At 43.0% G+C, this 12,669-nt stretch overlaps 1 protein-coding gene across 1 annotated transcript in view; it reads left to right on the top strand.

Moving 5' to 3' along the window:
• The first annotated feature begins 3,491 nt into the window (after nucleotides 1–3,491).
• The window catches only part of LOC118971465 (uncharacterized), a 55,308-nt gene continuing 46,130 nt past the window's right edge, over nucleotides 3,492–12,669 (top strand). Inside the window, exon 1 of the mRNA XM_073219471.1 lies at nucleotides 3,492–3,672. Coding sequence (XP_073075572.1) covers nucleotides 3,492–3,672 — 181 coding nt within the window. The remainder of the gene's footprint in view (nucleotides 3,673–12,669) is intronic.

Genomic DNA, 12,669 nt, shown 5'->3' with positions numbered 1-12,669 from the left:
TTCAGATCTAACCCGGTTTCTTAGGCATGTTATATGTTCCTTTTGAATTGCAAGCATAAAGCAACAGATTACTTTTTATGTTCACCTACATCATTAACTATAAAGAATTACATCAGCATGTAAGTTGTATCAAATTGTGGAGCATACCAGTGTTCTAGCTTTGAATAATTCTGTGTGATCGCTTAAGAATCACTTTACGTCTTGCACACAGTGTATCAGCACCTACCATCATTTGCGGGAATGTCTACCAGTTCTAATTCTTTGATTTTTTTCACTGTTTGCTCACTTTCACCTAGGAACTGATGTTTGAATATGTTTTAGAAATTTTCTGATTAGAAAATATCGAGAGGAAACATTGAATCTCTTCATGGTCACACGTCTGTTCTCGTTATTGTAATCTGAGTATTTGAGTTACAGACAGTTGATTCTGTTTCATTACTACTGAAATATAGAGATGTTCTTGGAGTTTGTGAGCCAGTCACACTGGACCACTTTATTTTATGTTCTTTTAAGCAGTCTTTTGAATATGTTCAGCCATGAAGTGAAATACACACCCAGAGTATCTGAATCTCTGCATATATTTATGATGACATTTTTTCAGCCGGACCCCAGGACACAGCCATACCAGTGAAACTATGACTTAAAAAAGACCCTGTCAAATAAAATTATGTATAATAAGTAAATACACACATGCATTCTCCATTAAATGTGAAAACTGTACCATAGTTTGGAAATTATCTTCCTGTGTTAATTATTTCTCTGTGACATAAATAGTATCTTTAAAAAACAAAACAGAACTAGTTGACAATCAAAAATAATAGTAATTTCTAACAGATAGTTTAAAGGTAATAAGTGTTGAACTATGAAAAGCGTTTTAGTACATTTGTATTTTAAGATAGTTTCAGATTTACAGAAAATTTGCAAAGAAAGGGCCGGGTTTTGCAGTTTGCTCAGATCACCTCACCTCTTCCTACCATCATTACAGTTCTTTGTTACAGTCACAAACAGTGATGCTGCACTGTCACCAGCCACCATCCATTCTTTCCCTCAGATTTCCATAGTTGGACCCTTTCTCGAAGATCCAGTTCAGGACACCTCAGTACATCCAGTGACCTCGTCTCCTTCGGACACTCTTTGTTGTTGGCATTTCTGAGACATTCTTTGTTTTGGATGATCTTTTCCATTTCAAGATTCTTTGCCATGACTATTGTAGAATTTTTCCCCAATCGCAGTTAATATGACGTTTCTCTTGTGATTACTTGGAGTTGTGTTTTATGGGAAGAAGGTCACAGAGGGCAAGTCCAGTTCACAGCACCTCATGTCAAGGGCAAGTGCTCTGAAGGAGACTGATATTGTTACTGTTGTCCCAAATGACAGGGTTTTTTTTCTTTCTTAAAGCTGAGTAATATGCCACTGTGTGTGTGTGCGTGCATGTGTCTCACATGTTTACCCATTCGTGTATCTACGGACATTTAGGCTGCTTCCTTATCTTGTCTATTGTAAATAATGCTGCAGTGAACATTGAGATGCATATGTTTTTTCAAATTAGTATTTTCACTTTCTTGAGGTAAATACTAAAGCAGAATTGCTGGGATATATGGGAGTTTTATTTTTGAATTGTTTGAGGAGCCTTCATACTGTTCTTCGCATTGGATACAGCAATTCACATTCTGAACAATCAAGGGTTACTTTTTCTCCACATTCTTGTCTACTTACTTTTTATCTTAATTGTAACTTCCGTTCTAACAGATTTGAATTGAGATCTCATTGTGGTTTAGATTTGCATTTCCCTGATGGTTAGTGATACTGAGACTCTTCCCACCTGTCAGTTGGCCATCTACATTTCTTCCTTAGAAAGATGCCTGTCTAGGTCCTCTGCCCATGTTTTTTAATTGGATTGTCTTTTCAATAGTAGTTGTAGGAGTACTTTGTATGTTTTGTATGTTAACCTCAAATTGAATGTGTCATGTGCGAACATCTTCTACGATTCAGTACATTATTCTTCTGTATGGTTGATGGTGTCCTTCGCAGTACAGAGCGTTTTAGTTGGATGTGTGAGAAAAATGGCCAGCGGAGGAGGAAAATGGCCCTGGGACTCCTTTATACAGGAGCCCAATATTCTGTGATTCCCAAACCTGTTGGTGAAGTCTTAGCAGGGGCTAAGGTTAGATTGGGAGGATATGGAGATGCAGTGGCTGATGGTATTGAGGTGGAAGTTTGGATGAAAATTGGGTGTTTGAGCAGGTTTTTCTTGAGGTGGTTGCATCCCCTTTACCTGAAAGTATTATTGGGATGGATACTATGTCTGACTGGGGTTGGCTTCCCCTGCCTAATACAGTAACACAGAAGGCATGTAAGCCCGCCCTCAGGCCTGTTTAGTTGGACATGCTAAATTGGGAATGGCTGGAACTTGACAAACATATCACCATTCTTAGGAGTGACATGCTGGAAGCTGGAGTGCTGTTGTCCACAGATATGTTGTCCTATGTGGCCTGTGCAAAGGTGGATGGCACATAGAAACTATTCAAGCTTAGATAAAGTGGGTACCGCCCAAGGTCCCAGCAGTTCCAGGCATGGTCTCTGCCATACAGAAAGTACAGCAGGTTGGAGGAGGCTGGTACCCCTGGATGGACCTTGCAAATGCTTTCTTCTCCATCTCAGTTCCTGAAAAGAGCCAAGCCCAGTTTGTCTACAGGTGGGAAGGATCCCAGTTTGCCTGTGCTGTGCTAGGCGGGGATCTGAGCTCCCCGGCTGATTGTCACCATGTGATCAGGAGGGATTTGGACTTGTTACCATGCTCGAGTGTAATAATACACGACATTGGTGACATTATGGTAATACCAGAAACAGAGGAGCTGGCCGGGACTGATTTCAGTGCAACAAGGACATACGTGACCAACCAGGGCTGGTTAAAAAATCCAGTGAAGGTCCAAGGTCCTGCTCAGTGAAATTCATAGGAACAACGCAGGCAGGAGCCACCCAGGATATTCCACAAGTGTGACTATCAATGAACTGCTGTCACTCCCCCACCAGGTCCAAACAAGAAGCCCAGCACTTTTTCGGTTTATTTGGATTTTGGAGGACTCGTATTCCACACCGGGGACTATTTCTAGCTCCTGTGTGTAAGACTCCATGAAAGAAAGCTGCATCTGAGTGGGGTCCTGAACAGAAGCGGGCCACATCAGAAGTACACATGGCAGCTGTGCGCTTGACACCATCGGGGCCCTTGTGACCCCCACTCAGACATGATTTTGGAAGTGTCTGCCCCCCACACCCATGCAGACTGGAGCTTGTGGCAAACAAAGACAATGAGCACCTCCCAGCTATGACCCTTGGGATTTTGGACCAGAAAATTCCCACATGCTGCTGCCTGGTACACATCACTTGAGAGACAATTATTAACATGCTATTGGGAATTAATCAAGACTGCCTCAGTGACCGAAGTACATAAAATAATTTTGAAACCTGAGATGCCCATAACGTGTTGGGTGATGTCAGAGAAACACCCTAATGGGGAAGGCAGAGCCCAGAACAGTCCCATAATTAAGCGGATATGGTTCCTGCAGGAGCAGGCTTCCAGGGGGATTGCAGGGAGGCCCACAGGAATCCGTGAGCAGGCAGCCTCATCTCCTCTGGGACCGATGCTGGAGCCCCCAGGGAGCTGCATGGATGGTACCCTAGGAACAGCCCTGAACTGAATGACAGAACTGCTTAGTAACAGATGGCAGTTCCAGGAGGCATGGACAATATCGTGGTTGGAGAGCTGCTGAAGTAAGACCCGAGAATGGCAAGACTGGCTGGGAGGAAGGAGAACAAAATGATCTCAATGGGCTGAATTCCGTGCTCTTTTCTGGGCAGTGACGGGAGAATGGAGCAGTGAGGAAAGCCCCTCGTGCTGGGGTTCTTATGACCCGGGGCAGTGGCCACTGGCCTGGCTGTGTGGCCAGGTAGATGGGAAATGGGAAACTGGACTATGAAAGGAATGCCTGTGTGGGCGATGGCCATATGGATATTGCCCTGGGAATTTGAGCAGGCCATGTTGCTTTGCATCAGAAGAAGCCTTTCTAGGAGTGGGAGGTGATTGGAGCCACCAGGCAAGCCTGCTGGTGGTGCCCTTGGAGGCGGCCACCAGGGTCCATCCAAAGAGTGGCTGTGGGGAGCTGCAGCAGCGCACCCACAGGCTGAGTCTACACATATTCCTCTTGCACCCTGTGAGGCATGGAATGCCAGCAAGACCTGTTCTGACTGTCAGATAAAGAGAGAGAGACTGCATTTGGCTATGGGGAAAGTTCCCCTGTGGGTACGCCCTGTGCGTAGCTGGCCAGTGGGTTACAATGGACAACACTCGTACCTCTTGGAGGCTGTAAGTGGGTTGTTAGCAGAGTACACACTTCTTTTGGTGTTGGGAGCGGGTTGTGCCCTTCCCCCACTTGCCAATGTGGTGGGAATGGAGAACAAAGAACATTCTGTTTACACATTCCATGAGCAACTAACTGGAACCCTGGTGAGCCTACCTTTGCCTGGTAACCGCTGACATCAATACCATGCTTGATTGTCTATTGGATAATGCTCTGTCCTGGAGTCATGTAACCCCACTGCATTATATAAACCCTGGACCTTCAATAAAGTTTTGCTGGCGACGCATGGGAGCATCAGCCCTCCCAGTTCTTTCTGTCTTTCTTTCTTTTCTTTGCCCCCTTCTGCACGTCAGGACCTGCTCGACTCGGCACGGCTGGACCGCACCATTTTGGACTACACTTTCAATACCCAGTGATACATGCAAATGCTGAAGATACCATTTAAGGTTTGGAACTGAAGATTCTGTACCAGTTTGAACAGTCAAGTTACATCTGTGACCAGGGGACACTCTTAACCGACCATGGTGTTCCACGGAGGGCCAAGAAACATCCCATCAGATGGATGCACAGTGTTGCATGTCACTCTCAGAGCAATGGTTTATAGAAAATTGGAGCGGGCTGTGGGAACATTGGCTGTCTAAAATGGGAGATAAAGGCACGAGGGGCTGGCTTACATGCCTTCAAGAGTGGGTGCTCACACGCAATGGGAGGCGGGTAAGGGAGGGTAGATTCCTCTGCTTCTCCAGGGGATCTGGGGAAGGGGGTCTTTGGAGAGGTTGCTAGCACACTATTCTGTGCTTCCCCACATCAACACAACTTTGTTTTTTCCTAACCGATTCAATGGTTCCAGGAACAGAGCTGCTTCTGAGCGTGCCAGAAGCAGTGAACTTTACTAAGCAAGAAAATGTAACTACACCCCTAAATCTGTATGCCGTAATTCCTAAGCGCCTGCTGAGGTGAATGGTGCCTTGACCCCAGGTAGCTAGGTCAGACCTGATAGCACAGCGATCGCTTTGCTGTGAGGAATCCGCGTTTGAGACCAAGGAGCGCACTGCACGAAGATACCCTCCTGTTACTCTGCTCTCTTCCGCATGGACTGCCATCTGCCCTGAATTCTTGCTCCCCTGGGATCGTCCTCACCACTGCAGCAACAGCGCAGAAGGTGTTAAGCTCCGTCCTGCACCTGATCTGAGAGGCAGGCAAGGAGGCAGAGGGAGCTAGCACTGCTGTGGGGCTGGGTAGCTGAGGACTGGGCTTGGGAGGGGCTGGCTGGTCCTCTGGGGCCTGAAGGTGGGTCAGATACAAAAGGAACGGCAGGGGCAGGGCCAGAGCCTGGAGGAGTCCATGTGACTGCTGTGGAGGGGGCTTGGGCAGTGACCAGCTTCCCCTGCACCTGCGGCTGCCAGCACACCTCCGGGCCCCGTCATGTGGCCTCTCTGATGAGATGTTTTCAGAGGCTTTAAAAGAAATAAAGAAAATGCTATTGTAATTCTCTTCCTGATTTACTAAATAACCTGCATGTAAACCATAGAGTGTAACAAAGCAAACCCACTTCTCCTTCTTCCTGAATTGGGTGGGGACTTGGCCCACCCCCACTGCTGTGTAGTCACTGCTTGCTTTGAGGCTCCCCCATGCTCGGTGGGATAGATGAACTTCAGTCTAGGCTGTTCCCTCTCTCCTGCCTGGCTTCTGGGGGGGCCTGTGTGGCTGCCCTCCTGATCACAGCTGGGTTGGGCTGGGGCTCCTGCATACAGGGACAGGGATGTCTGTCCCCAGCCCTGGCCAGGACCCAGGCACGGCTCTCTTAACCTCACCTGCCAGGACTGTACAGCCCTGAGGTGACCCAGCTTCCAGTTCCACTGACCAGCTAGCAGGACAGCCTTTTAACGGGTTTATCCAGTTTTCCCAGCATAATTTGTCAAAGATTTCTATCCTTTCCCCATTCCTATTCACATTTGGTTCCTTAGTCGTTGGTTGTCTATGCTTATTTCTGGGCTCTCTCTCTTCTATTCTGCTGAGTTACACGTGCATCATTATGCCAGGACCACACTGATTTAATTACTGTAACTCGTACTATAGTTTGCAGTCAGGAAGTGTGATTCCCCCCATTTTGTTCTCTCTCAAGATTGGTTAGCGCATCTGGGTCTTTTGTGGTTCCATCTGAATGTTAGGGGTTTTTAAAAATATTTTCATAAAATAATCATTGTGATATTTAAGGGGACAACATTGAATCTGCTGATCACTTTAGGTGAGATACCCCAAAGCGCAAGTAACAAAGCAAAACAAACAAGAGGGGCTGGGGCTGCGTAAAACTAAAAAGCTCTGTACCACAAAAGAAATAATCAAATGGAAAGGCCACCTACAGATTGGGGAAAACACTTGAAAATCATCTAACTGATAAGGGGTTAATATCCAAAATATGTAAGTCATTTCTACAACCCAGGAGGGAAAATAATTGGAAAATGAGCCAAGAACTTGAATAGATACTTCTTGAAAGACAGAGAAATGGGAAAGATTCACATGAGGAGATGTTCAACATTTCTAATAATCAGAGAAATGTAAAGCAAAACCAAAATATAACACTCCTCATGTAGAATGGCTATTAAAAAAGAAGTGTTGGCAGGGATGTAGAAAAATCAGAATCCTTGTACATCCTTGGGCTGTGTCTGCATCTGTCTGTGTCTCAACAATTGATGTTGGAGATTCTTCCTCTGTCAGTAATTATTTGTAAATTCTGGTTGCTGTGTGGGGTTCTGTGGGGTGCAGAGAGCGCTGTGTATATCCATTCCCTGTTCATGAGCAGTTGGTCAGTTTCTAGAACAGTGGTTTTGGCTCTGGTAGTTGGGACCAGACAGGTGCACAATATTGGGGATATTTGTGTGCAGGGACCACTGCAGGCATGGATGCCAGCTGTTTTCCAAAGAGGTTCTACCAATTTAAATTCTCAGTAGCCCTACATGAATGATCTGATTGTTCGAGAACCTGGGAAGCATGTATTATTCCTGGTATTTTTTCATTCATCTAGCCTGATTTCTGTCTTAAAACAGGTCATTGCAGCTTTTATTAGCATTTCCCTGAGATTAAACATGGTAAAGCTTTTTAAAAACACTTCAGTTATTTGCTTATCCTTTTTATCTAATGTCTATTCTAGCTTTGGCCATATTTTTCTAGTGGGCTTTCAGTACTTTGTTTTATTGGATGAAATTATTTACCTAATGTGGCTTGATGTCCTTTACCAGATGCAGGTAATTTGAGTCTCTCCCACCCACGCTTTCCACTACTGTCTCTCACTGGTGAATTCTGATAGAAACCAGCCCATAATATGTCTTAATATGATCCAGATTGTCATTTTCTCCTTTCTGTGTTTCTCTGCATGAGAATGCAGAACCTGCATTTCTCCTCATTGTGAAATGAAAGAGCTCTGCTGTGTTCCAAATTAAGGCTATGTTTTGTGCTTATGTTAGAACTTAAATTAAGAAATTAAATTAAGAAGTGATTGATTCTAGCAAAGGCTGGATTCCTGAATGGCAAGACAGTTGAAGAACAAATATCTCAAGAAAAGTGCAGTGTGAACAAAATCGGAGGTGCCAGGACAGAGTGGAAGGAGAAGTGGGATGTGACTGAAAGAGGAGTGGAGGGAATGCGGGGTAAGGATTTGATACCACAGGTGAAAATACACAGCATGCTCCCCATTGATGAAGGACAGCAATCCACACATGCAGTTAACATTCCCTAAGCACAATATTTACACTGTATAAACCATAAGGGGTTACAGTATGATAGAAAAAACCAGAATTAACGTAACAGACTTCAGGGAAATCAGAGGCCAAATAAGCAAGAAGGCTGATAGGTGATGTCTAAGCATATATACATAAGGTAAATATCAAAAGACCACCATTTTTAAAATGCTAAGAGAAACTTTCATGTCAAACCAGAATTCTACACCCATCAGCAGCATTAACCACAAAGATGTTTTAAGGAAAAGTTAAAGTGAGACACTTCATAGTTGGCAGCCTGGAATTAGAAGAACTGCTAGAGTGAGTTCTTAAGTCCGATGGAAAGTAACCCCAAGTTGAAAACTGGCAATGCAGGGAGAAATGAAGAGGAAAGGACAAGGCAATTTATGAAGAGAGGTGAATGTTAGTCTGTGAGTTCTAGAGTGAGCTCTCCTGGAGATTAGACTATGTAGAATGAAAGTGCATGATAACAGTAATAAAAGTCAGGAAGGTTAGGAGAATTGAAAGTGTTCTAAGGTATTAATTAGCATTTGGGAAGTGGTAAAAGTAATTATTTTATTAGACTATACATTTTTTATTTCGGTATCATTAATGTACAGTTATTTGAACAACATTATGGTTACTAGACTCCCCCTATTATCAAGTTCCCACCACACACCTCATTACAGTCACTGTCCATCAGCGTACTAAAATGCCATAGAATCATTGCCTGTCCCATGTCCCTCCCCCTCCCACATTATACATGCTAATCATAATGCCCATTTCCCCCCTTATCCGTCCCTTCCCATACACATTCCCCAGTCCCTTTCCCGTTGGTAACTGTTAGTCCATTCTCGGGCTCTGTGAGTCTGCTACTGTTTTGTTCCTTCAGTTTTCCTTTGTTCTTCTACTCCATATATGAGTGAAATCATTTACTACTTGCCCTTCTGTGCCGGGCTTATGTCACTGAGCATAATACCCTCTAGCTCCATCCATGTTGTTGCGAATGGTAGGATCTGTTTTTTTCCTATAGCTGCATAATATTCCATTGTGCATATATACCACATCTTCTTTATCCATTTATCTACTAATGGGCATTTATGTTGATTCCATATCTTGGCTATTGTAAATAGTGCAGCGATAAACATAGGGGTGCATCTGTTTATTTCAAACTGGAGTGCTGCATTTTTAGGGTAAATTCCTAGAAGTGGAATTCTTGGGTCAAATAGTATTTCTATTTTTAGCATTCTGAGGAACCTCCATACTGCTTTCCACAATGGTTGAACTAGTTTACATTCCCACCAGCAGTGTAGGAGGGTTCCCCTTTCTCCACAACCTCACCAACATTTGTGGTTGTTTGTCTTTTTTTTTTTAAGAGGGCATCTCTCATATTTATTGATCAAATGGTTGTTAACAACAATAAAATTCTCTATAGGGGGGTCAATACTCAATGCACAATCATTGATCCATCTCAAGCCTAATTCTCGTCAGTCTCCAATCTTCTGAAGCATAATGAACAAGTTCTTACATGGTGAACGAATTCTTACATAGTGTATAAATTCTTACATAGTGAACAGTACAAGGGCATTCATCACAGAAACTTTTGGTTTTGATCACGCATTATGAACTATAAACAATCAGGTCAAATATGAATATTCGTTTGATTTTTATACTTGATTTATATGTGGATCCCACATTTCTCCCTTTATTATTATTATTATTTTACTTTTAATAAAATGCTGAATTGGTAGGTAGATGCAAGATAAAGGTAGAAAACATAGTTTAGTGCTGTAAGAGGGCAAATGTAGATGATCAGGTGTGTGCCTATGGACTAAGTATTAATCCAAGCTAGACAAGGGCAGGAAAACATCCATGGATGCAGAAGATTTCTCTCAAAACAAGGGGGGTGAGGTTCTGAGCCTCACCTCTGTTGATCCCCAATTTCTCACCTGATGGCCCCCCTGTGACTGTGCCTCTCTTAGGTTGTTCCTCCCTTGAGGAATCTTACCCATCTCTGGCTAACCAGTCATCTTCCAGGGCCATACAGGGAAATGTAAAGTTGGTAAGTGAGAGAGAAGCCATATTGTTTGAAAAGATTAGCTTTTTACTTCTTTGCAGATTTATGCCCTGTGGCTTCTATGCCCAGCACTTGTCTCGAGGTATCTTTACCACCTGGAGGAATTATGATACTCGGTAAATTCGATATGAGGCACAAATTCTATTTAAGGGTTGTAATTAGGAAGGAAGAAGAAAAGCTATAGAGGTAGCATATGGAAGAAAACATGGGAGGATTGATTATTTCTTTGACATATCTTCCTGTTGAGTACCTTAAGCATGTATAGGTTTTAAACTACTAATTAACTTGTGCTCACATATTAACATAATAGGAATACAGTGACATAAACAAAGCAAATCTATAATTACCATCCTTCTCCAGTGAAGCCAAGAAAACCATTTAGGCACCCTAGGCATTTGTGAAAATTTGTCTATGATATGATGGATATTGTCCAACTGTACTTGAACAGTTTGAGAGAAGTCAGACAGATTAAAGCAACCCACTTCTGGGATCTGTTCACATCCCATATGTTCTTTTAACCGTAGTCTATACTCATGAGATTTTGGAGTACTACAACTTGCATCCCTCCCAACTCCTGGTTGAGTTCCAACAGTACAGATCCGGTCAAATTCATTGTCTCACTGTATGCACATGCCAGCCTAGATAGACATCTCCCTCCTCATTCCAATGGCAAGTCCAGGAAACGGTGGGGTGGATGCAGCCACAACCGCAGCATCGTCTGGATCCCTGTGGAGGCTTTTTGATGATCATCCCCAGGCACAAGTCCTCCAGAGAGTGCTGATGCCGGAAGCTTCTCCTCATAACATATCTTAGTTCATTTTCTGGGTATCCAAGCTAGGCCTTGATCTTCTGCATGGAAACAAACAGACCGTTTGCCCACACTTTGACATGCCCTCTATACCACTGTGTAGAACTCATTGGAGGTCAGCACACAGGAGCTGCTTTTTTTTTCTTTTATCAAGAGAAAGGAATATTATCAGAAAAGAGTACCTCCATAGCTGATCATCTGACACCCTTTAAGTGATCAACATTAAGGATATTTAAAGCATGCGTTGATCTTTGATTTACCAATAGTTTTATCCTATCAAGGAGTAATCCCCCTTTTCTTTCTTTCTTTTTTTTTTAATCTTTAATCTACATTTACATGAAGAATACTATGTTTACTATGCTCTCCCTATATCAGGTCCCCCCTAAAAACCACATTACAGTCACTGTCCATCAGCTTAGCAAAATGTTATAGAATCACTACTTGTCCTCTCTGTGTTGTGCAGCCCACCCTCCCCTTTCTCCCTCCCCTCCCATGCATGCTAATCTTAATACCCCACTTCTTCTTCCCCCCCTTATCCCTCCCTGCCCACCCATCCTCCCCAGTTCCTTTCCCTTTGGTACCTGTTAGTCCATTTTTGGGTTCTGTAATTCCGCTGCTATTTTGTTCCTTCAGTTTTTCCTTTCTTCTTATACTCCTCTGATTGGTGAAATCATTTGGTATTTCTCTTTCTCCACCTGGCTTATTTCACTGAGCATAATACTCTCCAGCTCCATCCATGCTGCTGCAAATGGTTGGATTTTTCCACTTCTTATGGCTGAGTAGTATTCCATTGTGTATATGTACCACATTTTCTTTATCCATTCATCTACCAATGGACATTTTGGTTGCTTCCAATTCTTGGTTATTGTAAATAGTGCTGCGATAAACATAGGGGTGCATCTGTCTTTTTCAAACTGGAGTGCTGCATTTTTAGGGTAAATTCCTAGAAGTGGAATTCCTGGGTCAAATGGTATTTCTATTTTGAGCATTTTGAGGAACTTCCATACTGCTTTCCACAATGGTTGAACTAATTTACATTCCCACCAGCAGTGTAGGAGGGTTTCCTTTTCTCCACAACTTCGCCAACATTTGTTGTTGTTTGTCTTTGATGATAGCGATCCTTACCGGTGTGAGGTGATATCTCATTGTGGTTTTAATTTGCATTTCTCTGATGATTAGTGACGTGGAGCATCTTTTCATGTACCTGTTTGCCGTCGGGATTTCTTCTTTAGAGTACTATCTAATTAGATCCTCTGCCCATTTTTTAATTGGATTATTTGGTTTTTTTTGTTGAGGCATGTGAGCTCTTTATATATTTTGCATGTTAATCCTTTATCAGATCTGTCATTTATGAATATGTTCTCCATTACTGTAGGATGCCTTTTTGTTCTATTGATGGTGTCCTTTGCTGTACAGAAGCTTTTTAGCTTGATACAGTCTCGCTTGTTCATTTTGGCCTTTGTTTCCCTTGCCCGGGGAGATATACTCATGAAGAAATCAGTCATGTTTATGTCCATGAGATTTTTGCCTATGTTTTTTTCTAAGAGTTTTATGTTTTCATGACTTACATTCAGGTCTTTGATCCATTTGGAGTTTTCTTTTGTGTATGGGGTTAGACAGTGATCCAGTTTCATTCTCTTACATGTAGCTGTACAGTGTTGCCAAGACCATCTGTTGAAGAGACTGTCATTTATCCATTGAATGTCCATG

The sequence above is a fragment of the Manis javanica genome, chromosome 13 (genome assembly GCF_040802235.1).
Source record: "Manis javanica isolate MJ-LG chromosome 13, MJ_LKY, whole genome shotgun sequence".
In the NCBI taxonomy this organism is placed as follows: Eukaryota; Metazoa; Chordata; class Mammalia; order Pholidota; family Manidae; genus Manis; species Manis javanica.
Note: the sequence above shows the minus strand (reverse complement) of the source record. Positions and strands in the feature narration are given on the sequence as shown.